Genomic DNA, 15,946 nt, shown 5'->3' on the forward strand with positions numbered 1-15,946 from the left:
GCCATGGTCATAGCTGTGTAGTATTACAACAGAGTAGTATGTGTCCTGCTGATTCCTAGTAGAGGCAGCCAGTGAGCATCATGAAAACAATCTGCAGAGTTCTGCGACCAAACTGTGCATCTACAATGGGCCTGATGCCAAAACATAATAATTACAAGGAATACGTGGGGTTGGTGCTCGTTCAGCAATTTACATCATTACGCACATTCTGCTGGAAAGTTCACTAAAGCTGCCCGGATGGCCATGCTTGATTTAGGAATGCAGAAATGCTTTTGGAAAGGGTGCAGTCAAAAAGAAATCCAGGATATTCCAGACAACATGCTTTGCTCGGGGTTCCCAATGTATGGACCTCAGATGTTTCCTCCGAGTCTACAATGCCCTCATTCTGATGACAGAGTCATTTCTCCGTAAGTAGCTTTTATGCTATGATCTCTTCTGTTACTGTGAATTTGTATCTATATGTTTGTAGCCTGATAGGTATATTCATACTGCCTTTGGTGAAACTTTGCAGTTATAAAAAAATATTAAAAATGTAAACTTAAGTTCGGGCATAAAAAGGACATTTTCATACTGCACTAGTGCTCAAAATGCACAGAAGCATTGTAAAAGAAAAAAAAAAAAAGAAAAAAAAAAAAAAAAAAAAAAAAAGGTCTTCCGCTCCAGAAGAGGAAATAAGAGTAGAATTTTTTTCAGTTATTAATACATTCATACGGGTGGATGCATATAAAATAAAGATAGTTCACAATTGAAAGGCTAGGTGGTAAAAGATGAAACAATTTCATCATTCATTTTACACAGTGTGTAAAACACATTTCAGAATTGTGCAAAATGGCAACACCTGCTTAAAGTTGAACTATTGGAAACTTAGGAGGTGATTATGATGGCGAGCCGCCCGCCATCTCCACCTGATTTACTCCCGGCCATATTATTATGGCGGGGTATCGTGGCGGATGGAAAGTCCATCCGCTGCTTTTCCACCGGTTGGCAATCGTTACGATTGACGGCCGGGCTGGGGCATAATATGAGCACCGCCATCCATATTATGATGCCTGTTTGTAAAGGCCTTTCCATGGGGGCATCACTGCCATGGAAAGGCTGGCATGGATGTGCTTTGGGGGCCTGTTGCAGGCCCACAGGGGGGTGGGTGGGTGCACTTGGGGGTACCCATGCTACCCCCCTGCATTCCCATGCATAAGGTGGCATACACTGCGCGGTGCCTGCCACGTTGTGCATGGGAATGCACAACATGCCTTTTCATCAGTCACATCCTAATCAGTGGTGCGGGACCGCCGCACGTCTGGCGGACGGTCCCAGCATAGCTAGGATGGCAAGCGGATGAAAGTCCGCCCGTCATCCTAATCAGCCACTTAGACATTATTAAAGCCATCCTACCAGTGCTAAAGGGCTAATGAAATTAGAATGAAAAGAGGCATAAGATTCACAGGATCTGTGAGGAACGTGGACCTCCCTACTCACTCACCACCAGACACTCACCCACCACAATGCATCAATCATGCCCCTCTTGGTGTCCGTGCCTTTCACACAATGAGGCATGTACTTACCTTTAATTGCCACTCTACCAAGTCGGTGCCTGTGATCATCTCAGTCACGGGGTGCTCCACTTGCAGCCTTGTGTTCATCTCCATGAAGTAGAAATTGTGCTGAGAATCCATAATAAATTCAACAGTTCCTAAAATATCCAAAGTCCACAGTGAAAAGGAATTACTTTGCGGTTACAAAGGTTCACTGCATCATTTCATTCAAACTGAGCCACCTTAACAAACCCACTTATTGGATTTCCAGAAAATGCACTAGCAGGACACAAATACTAGTAGTGCTATTATTGGATTTATATTTTTGGGCAGAGCAACCTTGACTCAAAAGGTACAAATTGCCTCAATGTATGGAAAACTGAAAATCTGAGGCTGTCATAAGATCGTTTCCTAGTGCACTCTGATGAAAAGAGCAAGCAAGTGCTTCAAAGTCATTTAATTCACACCATAGCTTGGGGACCCTTGTGAAACAGGAGGTCCAACAAAGCTGCCATAGAGTCATTTCCTGACCTGTCATTCTAGCACTATAGGTATCAAGCGCGTTCACGACCAGCCAGAATCACAACTGCCATCTGCTGCCGCGTGCATAAGCAGTATCCATCGTTCAAGAAAGTCTCATGTTGCAGGACTAAATCGCTTCAATGGAAACCTGAGGCTCACTGGCAGAATAGGTTAATACTAGCACAACCCCACCCCATGTTATATGCGCTTTGGTGATGCAGTAGAAACAAGTCACAAGTAGTAATTCCCAACAGTGAAGCTGGGCATACCTGCTCCAACGTAATTTACAGCCTTCGCAGCCTTGACTGCAGCTTCTCCAAGTCTTTTCCTCACATCCGGACTGATACCTGGCTAGAATATTAATTACAATATTAAAGCCATGGTGAGTAGAACCAACATAGGCAAGACCACTTTATTTCAAGCGTTGAAAGCCACCAAAACGGCTTCTGAAGTCTCCTTTACTACATGAGGAGGTGTCAAAACGCACAGGGTAAACAAGAAAGCGCCAAAATCTGCACTAGGCAATCTGCTATTACACCGTGATATAGCCACGCCTAGGAAACAAATAAAATTATACAAATACTGTGCGACTAATCTAAAATTGTAGGAAGTCCAGTCAAACTAATATGCTTGCCTTTAGAGACTAAGGGCCGGATGTACTGACATTAGGAATACTGATTTCGTAATTGTGGTTCTCCATGAATCGCAGTCAGGAAACTGGTATTCCTAATGTATGAAACAGACCTACCTCATGCATAATAATGAGGTAGGTCGCAATTTGTGACCCATTAGGAATCGCAGTCACAGGGATGGTGGGCTGCTGAGGTTATGTCTGAACATGCTTTTTCATCGAGCAATTTTTTGTGTGTGTAAATGCAGCCCGTTTTCCTCAGAGAAAACTGGATGCGTTTAAAAAGAAAAACTGAAATGTTGCGGATTCATTTGTTTTCCATTCTCGAAGTGGTGGTCTGGGGACACCTTCCCATTTGCGAACGATTTAATGCCTCTTTCAAGAGACGGTAAAATATGAATGTTTTGCGACCATAATTCGGTTGCACAACATTCATACATCCCATTCAGATTCTGTATTTGGAAGGATAGCCCTAATAGGTATTTCAAATACCGACTCACAAACGCAAATTGCAGTTTGCGTTTGGTACATATGAAAAACCATTTTTGCTTCATACTTGTGGAACTATCTCTTAAAGACTGGTAAAATACGATTTTCCTTGTAAAACCCATTCTCAGAATGAAAGCCTCTATTCCATTTTCTATCATCCTTTAGTACAAAGCACATCAATTTTGCCAAGAGAATCCTAGTTTTTCAAACTTGATCCCTAAAATGCAAGGGTGACCCATCACTTGAATATTGCACGTTGAAACAGCAATGAGTGTCCAAGGTTTTTAAAAACCAGTCGTCCTCCAAGAGTGAGGTTTGAGGCTCCCTACAAAATATAATTTTATACACTTTATAATGAAAATGGATGGTAAGGTATTGATGAAACAAATGTCAATAAAGACCCCCACGCCTTCCTATACGGATAAGCTCCCACTGCAAGCTCTAACCTAGCAGCTTCCATTCCCACTTGCGACTGACACTTACCCCAGGAGCTTCTTCAATGATTTTCTGATGTCTTCTTTGAACGCTGCAGTCCCGTTCAAACAAATACACCGCGTTGCCATGCTGGTCGCCGAACACCTGGACTTCCACATGCCTAATGTGCAGAGAAAGGCAGAGTGTCTGATAGCAGCCTGACACCTCCTTAGAAGTGACACTGAATAACTAGGTATGGGGTTCTTCCAAAGCAAGTTACCTCAAAACAAGATTTGATTTACCAGCTGCCTCGAATCACATTCTATAAAAGGTTTGAGCTTCATCCAAAACCAGGCAATTTACCAATAAGGGGAAAGCATTACAATGAAGCCAACTAGCACAAGTTCAAAGCAAAATCCACCCACCTTGTGTGCTAAAATATTCTTCAGTGTTTGAATACAACTATGGACACAGGGGAATGTCAACAGTGCAAGGAAAAGCACAAACTTCTCTATAAGACAGGCAAGCCAGGATGGAGAACCGTAGCCCCACTTTCAAATATTTCAACTTTTTGCATCAAAAGTGCAATCAAATAGTCTCTTACCGAGGATTGTCCACATACTTCTCGATCAGCATGGCATCATCGTTGAAGGACTTCTTGGCTTCCCGCCTGGCAGACTCCAGCTGTTCCAAAAACTCAATTTCGCTCTGTGCAATGCGCATGCCCTAAGGTGAAACACATGCAGAATGAGCATGGAGGGCACCCGTAACCAAGAGGAAATCTAGCACTGTGGCAGGTGCGCTGACCCCTCCCAGTTTAGGATCATTCACCCAATTTAAAGTGCACATGTTCCTCAGTAGTTTTTATTCATCTTATTTTGCTAGTATTATTTGACACCATGTAAGCTTCATCTTATTTATTGACATTTTAGTTCATACATGTCATATAGAAACAACATCTTTAAAGCTTAAAATGGGAGTAGGGAAAAGTGGTTGAATTTGGACAGGCAAAAAGGGAAGCAGACAGAGACTATGTCCTCCAAACATTGAGGAACATTATTCAGCATCTGTACTAATTACCTCCCCCCATCCAACAGATAAACATATTGCACTCAGGTTTGCAAAACCTGAAGAAATCTGTCGCTGCAGCACTGAGAGAGATGAGACTGGAGCAATATAGAGATCAGAGAAAATCTTGTCCTCATGTATGCATCAGTGGTCTGATACGCAGAGCCAACACTTCCTTGTGCTGCTGGCCACCATCTCTCTGATTTCTCAGATGCCAAATGGGCATCTGTAGGAGGATCCTATACAAGCCAAACCTGCAACTGCTACTGTTTCATGGGCACTTGTAACAAAGTTCTCAGCAATCCTGAAGGCATGAGTGAGGTGCACTGGAATTGACTATTCAAAATGAAACAGGAAGTCAGTAGCTCTATCCAGGCGCAGCCCATCGCCTGGATACCCTCACGGACGATAAGCCACGATATACAACGACCTGATCGTTGTTCGGACCACAATCGTGGGTGGGGGGGGGGGGGGGGGTGGCGGTTCTCCAAACCTTCCCATCTCAGTGCCCTCTATAGCTTGTTACCAGAAACAGACATCATGACACTTGGAGAGAGACTGGCAGATTGGATTTGGTTTATGGTAGTAGTACAATTAAAGAATGGCACGCAAATTGGCATTCCAACACCCCTGCACAAAATTTTGATTTTAATCTCTTGCACATTGCACAGGGTTTTACTACAGTACTGTTATTTTACTAGGTACTCCTACACATTGTAATGATTTTACTTATAGCTAACAATAAAGACCATTATTATTAATAAAACAGAGTACAAACAATTGTAAACCTAAAATCGAGAAGATTTTTGTTCCGGTCAGCTCCCTATTCTCAGGTCTCCCCTACAAAATGCTGCATTGAACAGCCTCCTTGCCAGGGCTAGTCTATTCAAGTAAAGCTGCATCAGGCAGCCCCCAGGGGGTTCCAAGGAAGGGCTACTGGGCCAACAAATCCAGGTAACCCAAGTATGGCTGATAATTATGGAACAAGTTAATGTAGAATTTAATCCCCCATAGTGCTAAGCATATGCCGGGTCCAGTCACTAGGGAGCAGTCAACACAAGAGGATTATTGGCACGCTAAAAGCAACATAGATGGTTAACATTTAAAAATCATTTTAATTGACATTTAGTATTTTCAGATTTCTGAACTGTAAACTTTGCACTGCCAGCAGAGACCATCGTTTAACCTCACCTTCAACTAAATACTTTATGAACACCCAATCTTAATGATGTGTCTATTCATATAGTACACATATTGATTCAATTTAATGTACTTCGAAACTCTTGCTTCCCCTGATGTACAGTTAGGACATGACTACTAAAGACAAATGAAGAAATATGTAGAAAATTAAATGAAAGAGTGCAAGACAATATGGTGAAAATCTATGCACTGAACGAGGAGATCTGAAGAGGAATCTAATTTCGAGACACTGCCCTAAATTCTTATAAAACATAAGTCAAATCAAAGTTGCATAAATGAAATAAAAAAATAAGGACTTACTTTTCCCCCGCCACCGCGAACAGCTTTGATCATTACTGGATAACCTATTCTAGCAGCTTGCTCCTTCAGATACTGGTCAGACTGTTCTTCCCCATGATAGCCTTCCACAACAGGGACTCCAGCAGCAGACATGATATACTTGGAGGTGCTTGAAAGGCAACAAGGATGAACATTAGGCCAACTTCCTATCCAAGATCACGTTAACTATACAGTATCTTGGGTGTAATGACTGTACACGATACCCTCCTATCAAAAATGTAGAATCACCTCTATGTAAGCTAAAATGCTGACGTAAGAGGAACACCAACACTTCTTTTGCCACTGAAACCGACTTTGCCACCATGGGCTGATGCCTCCCTTTGCCCCATGGCACCCTTGCCATGGAGGGCCTTGCTTGGCTTGTGTTGGGGCAGAGTTTCTGCACATCGTCTGTGCCCTTGTTTTACTTGGGGTTTGCGTTGGTTGGGAGGGGGTGTTGTTGGTTGTGGTGGAGGTGATGGTGGTCAGGTTCCTGTCTTTGCCAGTCTGTGGGAAGGGTTTAGAGGTGGGTGGTCCTTCGAGCTGGGTGACCCTTCTAGCTGGATGTGGCAGGCCCTGGTCAGGGGGTTCCACTGGAATTAAGATTCTGGTATCCAGCTGCCACTGGCAGGCAGTTGTTTTGTCTCCACTGTGAAGCTGGTGGCAGAAATCACATGGATAGGGACTTTATTTACTCTGCAGTTATGGCGGAGGGGGCCCTCAGGGGCGCATTGTTCTTCTCTGGGTCCTAGCACTTTGAGAGTTGGGTGTCTGAACTGGAACCGTGAGAGGTCAGACTATTGAGGTTTTCTGATTCTTGGGGAACATAACTTACTTGTTTAAAAACTCACCCGTGGCAGGTCTGAACAGGCTGGCCAGTTACTAGTCAGATTTCAAACTTACATCTTCTTGGCAGGATCATGGAAGAAGTGCCCATACACCAAGTCCAATCTTTTGTGCCCATACCAAAACTCCAGTTTTTTGTGGGCGACCCTCCCCTAAACCTTTAGCAATGTCAATTAGAATTGAAAAAACCTCAGTTGTCTACAAGAATACTGTAGGAAGATGACTCAATACAGTGGATCAAAATGAGGTACACTGTGTAGAACGTCCATCGCATCCAAGTTCCTGGTGTTGGGGACGCCACTTAAATACTCATTTAAGGGGTGTTAAGGGGAATGACCGGTAGTAGTAGCCAATGGGCTGTCTACCTTTAGGGTGACTACATCCTCCATATGACAACATCCTGTGTGAAATGGGCATAAGACTGTCCCAGAGAACCTAATTCCACCAAAACAGAATGATGGGATTAGCCTGGTAGTGGACACACCTACTGACGCAAAATGGGCCCAGGGCAAAGGAGTTGGCATCGGTACTATCGGGGGAAGCCATGGTCACATAACAAAGGCAGCAAAGGCCTTTGAAGCCTCCTGCTTTTCTATGCAGATCCTGCTTGGAGGAGGCGTGAAGCACCTCCTCCCAGAGCAGGCATTGTTTCTGACCCCAGAGAGAGTGGGTTCCTACCTCTAGGGAGTCAGAAACTCTTCTGTGGTGCCAGGCTGGTCATGACCAGTCAGTCAGCACGCCAGTACTCTGGGTGCATTTTATTAATACATCCATCACTAGAATCAGTGCAGGCTTATTAATATGAGATGTTTGGTACCAAACCTCTTGGGTTTCAGTGAAGCCCTCATTTAGGTGGGGACTCGTAATTACCAGTGTTCAGCACATGTACTTAAAATGGCTTACCTGATCACTTGTAATATCTAAAAATAGACTTCGATATCACAGGGGCAAATCTGCTTATGCAGATATATCCACAGATGGAATATAGTTCACCTTGCCGTAGGGATGTAAAGTATCCTCTGGGGTAAATTACCTATACTGCATGCAGTGTCTGCAGGGATGGCACACTCTTGTGCCATGTCGACTCTACACTTGGTCTGCACCAAGACACGCATCCAGCAATTGGCAGTTTGCATGAGATTGGTGGCACAATACATGCTGCAGCCATTGGGGACCTTCCTTAGTACCCATGCCCTAGGTACCAGAGGCGCCATTTACTAGGGACTAATAGGGGTGTAAAAGGTATTGCCAATTGGGAACAACTGTACAGTTGTAGGGAACGAACACTGGCACTGGGCACCTGGTTAGCAGGAACCCAGTGCACGTCAGTCAAAGTTGCATCAGACACCAGGCAAAAAGTGGGGGTGACCATGTCAAAAAGGGGACCTTTAGCACAAATCCCCCTCTCCATGCTGTTCAAACCATATGTAAAGGAACTTGCACATCTTATCACCTGCCATAATCTACAAATGTCCCAAGTGACACACAGTTCTCTAGTTGGTCAGAGAACACCCCGGAACAATGACATAATTTTAGGAGGCCTCAATTATCTTTTCCTGGGTGAAAGAAACCCATGCTTCAATGAGCCACAGACAGATCACAGCCACTTTACAAATCCAATGACCGATTTCCTTTCATTTGATTTCAAGCACTGGGGTAGTATCAATGAAAATCCATAACCTAGGCATGCAGTTTGATGGCAGTCTTTACTTGTCCAGCTCCTCACAGCAGTTGGGAAAGCACAAAATTGAATGTGTTGCTACTTTTGCATAAGGTGTTCCAACTGGACCACACCAGGGAATAAACTCTATGCTGGAAAAACTACAGTAACAAACAATATTGGTGGTTCGAAGAAAGATTAAAACATTGCAGAGAACCCAGAATCAGGCCATGTGACATTATTCTCAGGCGAATAGCTCTATTGTCATCAGTCAGGCGCTTACAAAGGCCCAGTCTCCCAGTGAAGCAAAAAATCAAATTCATAAACCAATGAACCCTAGAAAACGTATATGAAATATATTTATAACGAAGGGATGCAGTTTGACTAGCTAATAAGCCAACTTCCCTGAAATCTATCATGCAAATCGGGCTATTTATGTAAGTGACCCTCACTTAAACAGTCTCCGTAACTGCATTTCTGTGAAATGTGCTACGATTAAATGTAATAGATTCATTTAATTACTTAAAACGTATGTACTTGTGCCTTTTTCAATGTAAAACGATTAAAGTCAATGCAAATACAAGCAACTTGCTTTTTCTGGGCCGATGCACCCCTGCAAGCATTTAGTAACTCTTCTATTCCACAAGGAAGAATAAGTGATTTGCAATCAAACAGGTGGTGAGGGGGGGGCGTCTGGAGAGTAGAGGAAAAATCATGGTGATAAGCACAGAAGCTAAACTAGGGACTGAAGGAGGCAAGTACCAAGTGTTTTTTGTGAATCCTGCCCAGGGCAGATTATGATCTTTTTTGGCCCCTTCAGAAATATTTACACGCCATTTGAGTCCCTAATTTTTGGAACTTTGATGTTTGGTGGCTGGATGCACTGCTTATGCACCTGGTTTCTTGTAATGTGTTTTCTTCCTAGCTGTCATCTGAGTGGACACTTTATAGTTAGCCTCATCCTTCTGCAGGTCTGTTGGGGTCAACTGGTCAGTTGGGATTGTCCAATAACATAACCAGTGTAAATGTCTCCAGAGTATGTGGGGTGTGTGGTCTCTGGTTCAACTGTCCCAGAGGTGCTCTTATGGACACAATGCAGCCATCAATGTGAAATTATTTGCCAACTGTCCTTACCAGGTCTGCTCAACCTTACAATCATTTTCACAACAATCCAGTATCATTAAGTTGAGCATGATAAGCCACTGCCTCACATTGAAAACAAGCCCTTACAAGGGATTGACCTTCCATGCAACAGCCCTACAGCCCAATTCCTTTAGTTAATGAACGAGGCAAATACCTTTTAATGCCCATGTCTCTAATTGCGGAGGAAGGTGGGCCTATGAAGATGATTCCTTCCTGCTTGCACATTTCAGCAAACTCTGTATTTTCGGAGAGGAATCCATACCCTGGATGAATTGCCTAAAGGGAGAAGAAGAGCCGTACTGAATTAAGCATAAAACTTGAGAGAACATTTATAAAGTCACACAACACAAAGACTTGACACCACCATGACCTGCAACATTTATATTATTTCTGCAGTAATATTATCATGGGAATTATTTCGGCTAAACAGTTGGGGCTGGTAGAGAAATTACCCAAAAACAGATGATTTGCAAACAATTATAAGTGGGTAAGTGAACCTGTAATTTTACACTAGACTCTAAATACTTTTTTGATAAAATATGCTTGTTCTGATTCTGGAAATAACAGGTACTTTCCAAAGAAGCAGGAAAGCAAATAGTAATCTGCACACCCCTACCCTCAATCTAGTGGAGGATCAGGACTCTCATCAAAAGACTAACCAAGAAAGAGACAAAGTTTACCAGGAGGGATCACTGAGGTCACGTTATAACCACTGCATGCAATAAGGCTACACGCACACAAATTACAAATTTCCATCTGACAAGGCAAAATGAAAACATATTGAGTTAGTCTCTGTAGAACAACATTCTCTTGGTTTTAAATGAAGGCCGAAGAGACACATAGCATGAATGGGTGCATTGCAAAATGGTGTTCTGAACGGGTTTGACATGCACACTCATAGGAGGATCCACGTTAACCCTGATACACAGACTAACAACTAAACTGCAGAAAGGGAACATATTTGTTGGTGAAGATAATACATGACTCATAAATGGATGCTACAAAGGAATGCTCAACAACAAAGACATTTTGCACTATTGTATACAAGGATATGATAAATAAACAGATGAGAAAGAAGCATGAAGATCTCTGAAATCTAATTGACTACTATAACTGTGCCTTGAGAAGTTCTTGGTGAACAAAAAGTATTGGCTAAAGGCTACAATTTTATAGCTAGATCAATGAAGAAAAAAAGAGAGTACAGGAACTTCACATTTGAACTGATGCATTTTATGCACAATGGAGTTAATTCTATTTGGATATAAAAACATGGTTGCTTACTGCAAGGGTGGCGGGCATTTGTTGTATACAAAATGAAGGCCTTGTTAAAATATACATGTACCTGGGCAGCAGACATCTTTGCTACTTGCATTATTTTATCCATGTTTAGATAGCTTTGCTGTGAGGCTGCTGGACCAATTAAATATGCTTCATCCGCCTGCAATTCAACAAAAAGAACAATTTAAGAAAAACTTCAACGGTAGAGCAAAGAATAAAACAATAAATACTAAGACCAATATATCAAATTAAACCATTTGAACCAAGTTCACCTTTTTTCAGAAGATTCCAGCTCTCTGAAGAAGACCAAGTATAGAAAAGGCAAGCTCCTATGTCCACCCCCCAACTGAAGACAAAAGTAAATGACAAAATTATGCTGCACAATTGTCACTAAATGTAGCCCACAGGAAAAGAAAGCACAGAAAGCCACTGAATGTACATACATTAAATGGACCCTCTTAGGTTCACTTTTGACTTCCTGGAGTCTCACCAGACTACAATGCTTTAGTAGATCAGGTTGCATTAACAGATGTGTATTTGATATCAATTAAGCTTCTATCAATAGTCACATGGTCTGGAAGAAGAGTCTGATGTACTGGATTTTAGACACAAGCTATTGCAATAAGCACTTTTTAGATCTGGCGTAACAATGTGCTGTCGCCAGACCGTAGGTGATCAAAAAGGTATTTTCAGGAGGTACTTTGGCTCTGCCCAGATGTTGGTTCATCTGCGCATAGCTTCTGATTTGTCAAAAACTATGCTACCAAAGATACAGCGCTTACCATCCAACCAGCTGTAATCATTTGTGTATCCAGCTGCTTCAGCCAGGCTCTTTATTAAGCAAAGTATTGTGTTTGATCATTGGGTCACACATATGCCACTGCCATGAACGGAGCTTGGCCTTCAAGGTCACACAGAAGCCACGGGGATTCTATTAAACAACTTCTCCTAGAATATTAGATAATTATGTTGTTTGTTCTCGTCTAGTCACCATGTGTAAATGCTTCTGTTTTCTACAGCAATGCGTTGTTATTAAAAATGGCAACCTAATAACCAAGGCAATAATATAAGCTAGATCTGTTTTAGTGGGACTAACTTATTCAATGGAAAAAGAGTATGTTAAAGTCAATAGGCTTTCATGGGTGGACTAAGATTCTTATTACTCAATTAAAATTTGATGAGAGGTATTATGTGACTCAGAATCTAGCAGGTTATCATAGTAGGAAAGGGGTTTAGTGATGGCTACCCCCACCACCAAACCATGGGAATTGAAGATTTACACTGTGATAACCCTCGTTAGGACCTTTTTGGTGATGTAGCATTTTGCTTTGGCAACTGTGAAGCAATTTACATTTCTAATTTTGTGACTGCATGCTGATGGTTCCCTTATTGAAAAGCCTGCATTCAATACAGCACCAAACCAATGATAAAAGGTACAAGCCTGATTGGTTCACTGGTAAAGGTTATGTATGAAGCCATAAGTCTGACATTTTTATTATAAAACTTTATTTTGAAAAGCATTTGTCAAAAGCAAATATGCCCTTAATGGTGGATTCTTATCACCCTGTGTTAGGGCTGTAGGGAAGTATTTTGTTACATGCAATGTCACAGATTACGATGGTAGGCAAGGGTTTGGGTGTTCTCCAACCCCTGTGCTAAACCTTGGAGGAAGAAGATTTTCAAAGTGTGAATCCTTGCTAGGACCTTTGGAGGGTGGTTTTTGCCAATGGTAATTTTCAACATATTTCGATTTTAAATCTGTATGCGTCATGGTGGTACACTTCAGTAGGTATGTGTTGGTTACTGTGCCATGCCAATGTTAAAGGCTACAAACCTTAATGGTTTTAGTGCTAGAGGCACTCTGTGATGACCTTTGACGACTATTATTTTAATTGACTTTGGTGTTTTAATTTTATCCCAGCCTGAATGTACAACGTCCTGCATATGCCTTGTTTCTCTTAAAGGTTTGTTTCTTGTAATCTTGCAGTCTTTCAGTGGGACCTGTCACGGAGTAGGACAGCCTTGCCAAGAACAGAACATGTGGGATATGGGAGAGAGAGGGAGAAGAGAGGGAGAAGAGAAGGAGGGAGGGGAGGAGGGAGGGAGAGAGAGGGAGAGGGGGAGAGGGAGAGGTGTGGAAGTGCAGTGTTATGAGCAAAGATGCACAAATGTGCACTGTGTTGTACATTGAGAGATGATGTATGTGATGCTATAAGTGGTGCACAAATGTGCATTGTGTTGTACATTGGTAGTATTATTAAGTTCTTACTATTGGCTTTGACATGGCCTCATGTCGTACTGAATTCTGACTTGGCCTGGCTTGAGCTTTATCTGCGTGCAACAGCCACGCTTGCAAGTTGTTTGGGTTCATCACGTTCAAGAATAGTATTTGTGAGAGATTGTTTAATGTACCCTGGAAGGCTTTCCTGAGCTTCATCAAGATAAAGGCTGGAACATGCGAGAATCTAGAGGGGACGTGAGAACACCTTTCTGCCATGGAATGCTTGCTTGGAAGCTGGCCAGTCCTGGTAAGATTCCTTTGGCGCAAGGGGAAAATTCTCAAACCTTAGTGTGTGTTTTGAGACTATAAAGCTGAGGTGTGTTGACAGCTGAGTTGGGAGCTCACTTACAGAATAGACGTACTGTTTTTTACTTATTTAGAAACTTATAAAGCGCACAGCTACCCCCAGCGCGGGTGTCCCAGCGCTAAGACAGGCTGCAGATGCAAGTACCAGTAGGAGCCTAAAGGCTGGAAAACAGCCAGATCTTCAGAGCACATCGGAAAATGTTCCAGAGTTGGTAATATGCAGAGAAAGTGGCAGGCTGTTCCAAGTTTTGGCAGTAGTCACTGCAAAAGCTCTGCCACCCATTCTGGACCAGCAGAAACTGGGAGTCGCCAAAAGGCGAAGATGATTCGATCTAAGGGTACGATTGGACAGAGTGCTGGAGTCGAGCTCTAAGATAGGCTGGACCACGACCCTGAATAGCTCTAAAAGCCAAGACAAGAGACTTGAACTGTATATGTTTGATCACTGGAAGCCAGTGAAGCTTCTTCAAGTGAGGTGAAATCGAATGGAAAAATGGGATGTTGTGAATCAGCCTAGCAGCCGCATTTTGAATGATCAGTAAGCATCTGATCAGATAAGCTGGTGCCCCCACATAAAGACTATTTGCATAGTCGAGATGTGAGGTGATCAGGGCATGAATAATGGTCAGACGAGAGTCGAGAGGGAGAAAGGGAAGGATTTTACAGAGCATATGCAGTTTACCAAAACAGGCAGAGGAGACCTGGTATATTTGAGATTTGCAGTATAGCTCATTGTCAAGCCGGAACCCAAGATTCCTAGCCAAGTCCACAGGTTTCGGGGTGGGGGTTTCAGCTCAGATGGCCACCAAAGCAATGGAAGAGTTTTTTTTTTTTTATTAAAACAACAACACCTCGGTTTTGTCGGAGTTGAGCCTGAGTGTATTTAATGACATCCAGGCGGAGATATTGCACAGACAGCGTCTGAAATTAGAAAATGCTGCTTCAGAGTGATTTTAAATGAAAACACCAGTTGTGTGTTGTCCGCAAAAGAGATCACTCTGACTCCGCAGGATTCTACCAGTGTAGCCAACGGAGAAAGGTTTATATTGAAGAAGTGTGTGCTCAGAGCAGAGCCCTGAGGAACCCCACAGCTCAAGGGTTTCTCCTCTGAGGCAAATGGCTGCAGGGAGACTTGTTGGGTGCGGCCGCTAAGTTAGGATCGTAGCCAGGATAGAGGGGTGCCCTGGATACCAAGACTGGGGAGTCTCTCAAGCAAAATAGCATGAGACCGTGTTCAGTGCCGCGGACAGATCAAGAAGCACCAACATAGCCGCTTCGCCTGCATCCATGCATTCGCGACCGATCTCAGAGATCTCAAGGAGGGCAGTCTCAGTACTATAACCGGATCTAAACCCGGACTGGGAATCATGGAAAAGATGCTGGGATTCGAGATAACTTGACAGTTGTTCCTGAACTAGTTTTTCCAGGACTTTGGCTGGCTTTGGTAAAGAGAAATAGGCTGATAGTTTTTAAAGACACAAGGGTCAGCATCAAATTTTTTAAGGAATGGTACTAGGAGGACCTGTTTCCAGATTGAGGGGAAAATCCCAGTGCGCATGGAGGAATTCCAAATCAGATTCAGAGGGGAAATAATACGGGGGGCTAAGGAGCTAAACAATTGTGCCAGGCAGGGATCCTTTGGGGAGCCTGATTTGCAGGCGAGAAGTTTTTGTAGTGACATATCAGTGGAGATTGGGTGGAAGAGCGTAAACTCATCAATATTAGCTACCTTGGTGCCTTGGATAGGGGAGCAAGGTGTAGGGGTAAACGTTGAATAGATGTCCAGTATTTTATTGTGAAAGAAGTCTGATAGCCCATTACAGAGAACCTGGGTGGGAGGAACTGTGCTTGATAAAGCACAAGGTTTAGTAACATCTTTAACTATTTTGAAGAGAGTTTTTGATGAATTACCGGCGATGTTGACATTATTGATGAAGTACTCTCTCATTGCTGAGCGCTTAAGTTTGTGAAAATTATTTATGGCTGCTTTATAGATTAATTTAGCCTTGGGACAATAAGATGATCTTCAGCTGCGCTCAAGTTTCTTACAGCGACTTTTCTCGGTGCGAAGTGCCGAGATAAACCATGGGGCTGATGGTTTTTGTCTTGAGGAGATAATAGGTTGCAAGGGGGCAACTGTATCAAGGGCTGAGGAGAGCCAGCTATTAAAATTAGACACATATAGTTCCAGATCACCAACCAGCTAAAGGGGGTGGAAGAAAAAGCAGGGATCATAGCATTACAGGTCATTTTAAACC

General features: G+C 42.9%; 1 protein-coding gene across 1 annotated transcript in view; it reads right to left on the bottom strand.

Moving 5' to 3' along the window:
- MCCC1 (methylcrotonyl-CoA carboxylase subunit 1) overlaps window positions 1-15,946 on the bottom strand; it is a 97,285-nt gene that overhangs the window by 40,366 nt on the left and 40,973 nt on the right. The window contains exons 4-10 of the mRNA XM_078667409.1: window positions 11,166-11,261; window positions 9,978-10,099; window positions 6,157-6,304; window positions 4,193-4,314; window positions 3,658-3,769; window positions 2,324-2,405; window positions 1,563-1,690 (exon numbers count right to left, since the gene is read on the bottom strand). Of these exons, the coding sequence (XP_078523535.1) occupies window positions 1,563-1,690; window positions 2,324-2,405; window positions 3,658-3,769; window positions 4,193-4,314; window positions 6,157-6,304; window positions 9,978-10,099; window positions 11,166-11,261 (810 nt within the window). The remainder of the gene's footprint in view (window positions 1-1,562; window positions 1,691-2,323; window positions 2,406-3,657; window positions 3,770-4,192; window positions 4,315-6,156; window positions 6,305-9,977; window positions 10,100-11,165; window positions 11,262-15,946) is intronic.

Source organism: Lissotriton helveticus, chromosome 11, assembly GCF_964261635.1.
Source record: "Lissotriton helveticus chromosome 11, aLisHel1.1, whole genome shotgun sequence".
NCBI lineage: Eukaryota > Metazoa > Chordata > Amphibia > Caudata > Salamandridae > Lissotriton > Lissotriton helveticus.